General features: G+C 43.5%; 1 protein-coding gene across 1 annotated transcript in view; it reads right to left on the bottom strand.

Annotated features, from left to right (window-relative positions):
- LOC103391481 (misshapen-like kinase 1) overlaps nucleotides 1–1,093 on the bottom strand; it is a 32,070-nt gene extending 30,977 nt beyond the window's left edge. Inside the window, exon 1 of the mRNA XM_017039191.2 lies at nucleotides 1,037–1,093. Within this exon, the coding sequence (XP_016894680.1) occupies nucleotides 1,037–1,093 (57 nt within the window). The remainder of the gene's footprint in view (nucleotides 1–1,036) is intronic.
- Nucleotides 1,094–1,951: the final 858 nt, after the last annotated feature.

Here is a 1,951-nt window from a genome sequence, read left to right as displayed (position 1 = left end):
ACCATAAGTGATGACGATGCTGTCAACAGAACCTTTACTGTCAGTACACATACACATACTCTGTACTCTGTGTACTCTGTCAGTGTACCTCTCAGTACACAGGTATTGAACCAGGCTGACTACTTCTAACATATACCACAAACAGTAAATACATCACAGTATTTCTGTGTATTTACTGTATATATAGTGTATGTATTAGTGAAAACTTCACTTCCAGACACTGAGACGAAGGTGAAGGTTTGAAAATGTCTCTGTGAGCCACGGGTTGAACCACGTCAAAAGACTGAGGGAAAATGAAGAACAATGCAGTAGGATGTGGACTGAGGAAGTGGACCAGGACCAGCGGTCGTGCACACACACACACACACACACACACGCAGTAGTTTGAAGTAGAATGTGGAAGTGTGTTACTACTCAACCTAAACCTAGTTAGTGACAGCTCGACTTCACCTTAACTTCCCAGCAGACACTTTATTCCCATTGGATTTATTCCCTTTGGATTTCAAAGGTGAGAAATTCATCAACATTAAAGACTTTGTCACAAACTGACAACGAAACTGTTCCACCCCGAACCACCGTCACCGGAAACACACCGCGATATTCTGTTGTCAACTTACAACACTGTTTTCATAAATTAACGACTAACTTCTTGTAGCCTCACATCTTTATCCAGTTCCTTTATTTTCTTCTCCTTTCTTGTACATGTCAGTCTGTTTTCTTGTTGACTTGTTGACTTTCTCTCTGAAACTCTCTGTTCTCTTCCTCTCTTCACTATTTTCCTTTAAATATTTTCATAAATTCGACTCCATTTTCGTCAATTTCCTGTATTTCCCTCGTTCTTTCTCCAGAGCTGGTCGTGACGGTACGGTTTAAAACCACAAGTAAACAGAACCCTCAGAACTTTCCTCAACTTCACGCAGGACAACGGCGGACGTTCACGTGACGTGTGAACAACAAACCCCAAAAGCTGAGTCCACATCCTCAGAACACTGGAGGTTCTACGACAGTACGGAGACAACTTTGTCCGTGTTCTTACCCTCAGAGCGGCCAGGTCGATGGTGTCCAGGCTGCGGGTGGTGTTCTCTCTCCACATGGCTGTAGTCTCTCTGGGTCACAGCCTGTGGTTCTGTGTGGACCGGACATGGACCCGGAGGTTCAGCTGCGAACTAACGGCGGCGGCTGCTGCTGCTGCTGCTCTCCATTCTCTCATCCTCAGGCAGCGTCAAGTTAGGTGGAGCTACACGCACACACACACACACACTTACACAGCTCTTCCGTCAAGACCTTTCACAATAAACGTCTGACTCTGTTCGTCGTGATGTTTTTATTCTTTTCACAGAAAACGTTTCCCTCTAAAACACTTTTATAAATGTTCCGTATGAAGTTAATCAATAACTAATAACATTAACTTTCACTGGTTCTCAAACTAGGGTGTGTTTACAACAGGTGGTACTTGGACTTCCGCTAGTGGTGGACACACTGGTAGAACAGAAGAAGTGCAGGGTTTAAACCTCGACTTCAGATCTATGATTGGCTCCTGTTCCCCACGTGACCCTGGACGGGACAGAACAGTGAATGATGGAAAAGTGAGGGTCGATTAGTGTGAAATACAGAAAATAAAACACAGAAACACAGAAAATAAAACACAGAAATCCTGTTTATTTATCGTTACGTCATATATATTTAATAGGAACTGATGAACAGACAGAAATGTGAAATGTAGTGAGTTTAACTGGAGTGTGTGTGTGTGTGTGTGTGTGTGTCTGCAGTGAAGAATGCTCTCTCTGTGGTTGTACACAGTGGCTCTGTTTACACCGGGGTCAGCTGCCTGTGCACATGCGCAAGCAAACACACACACACACACACACACACACATGTGTAGGAAAAAAAGATTTATTTTTTGTGCATGTGTTTGTGTGTTTACTGACAGAGACATAAAAAGACTTCTGTG

This window comes from Cynoglossus semilaevis, chromosome 15 (genome assembly GCF_000523025.1).
Source record: "Cynoglossus semilaevis isolate Cse_v1.0 chromosome 15, Cse_v1.0, whole genome shotgun sequence".
Classification (NCBI taxonomy): Eukaryota; Metazoa; Chordata; class Actinopteri; order Pleuronectiformes; family Cynoglossidae; genus Cynoglossus; species Cynoglossus semilaevis.
The sequence above is the reverse complement of the archived record's forward strand: the minus strand, read 5'-3'. Positions and strand labels throughout refer to the sequence as shown.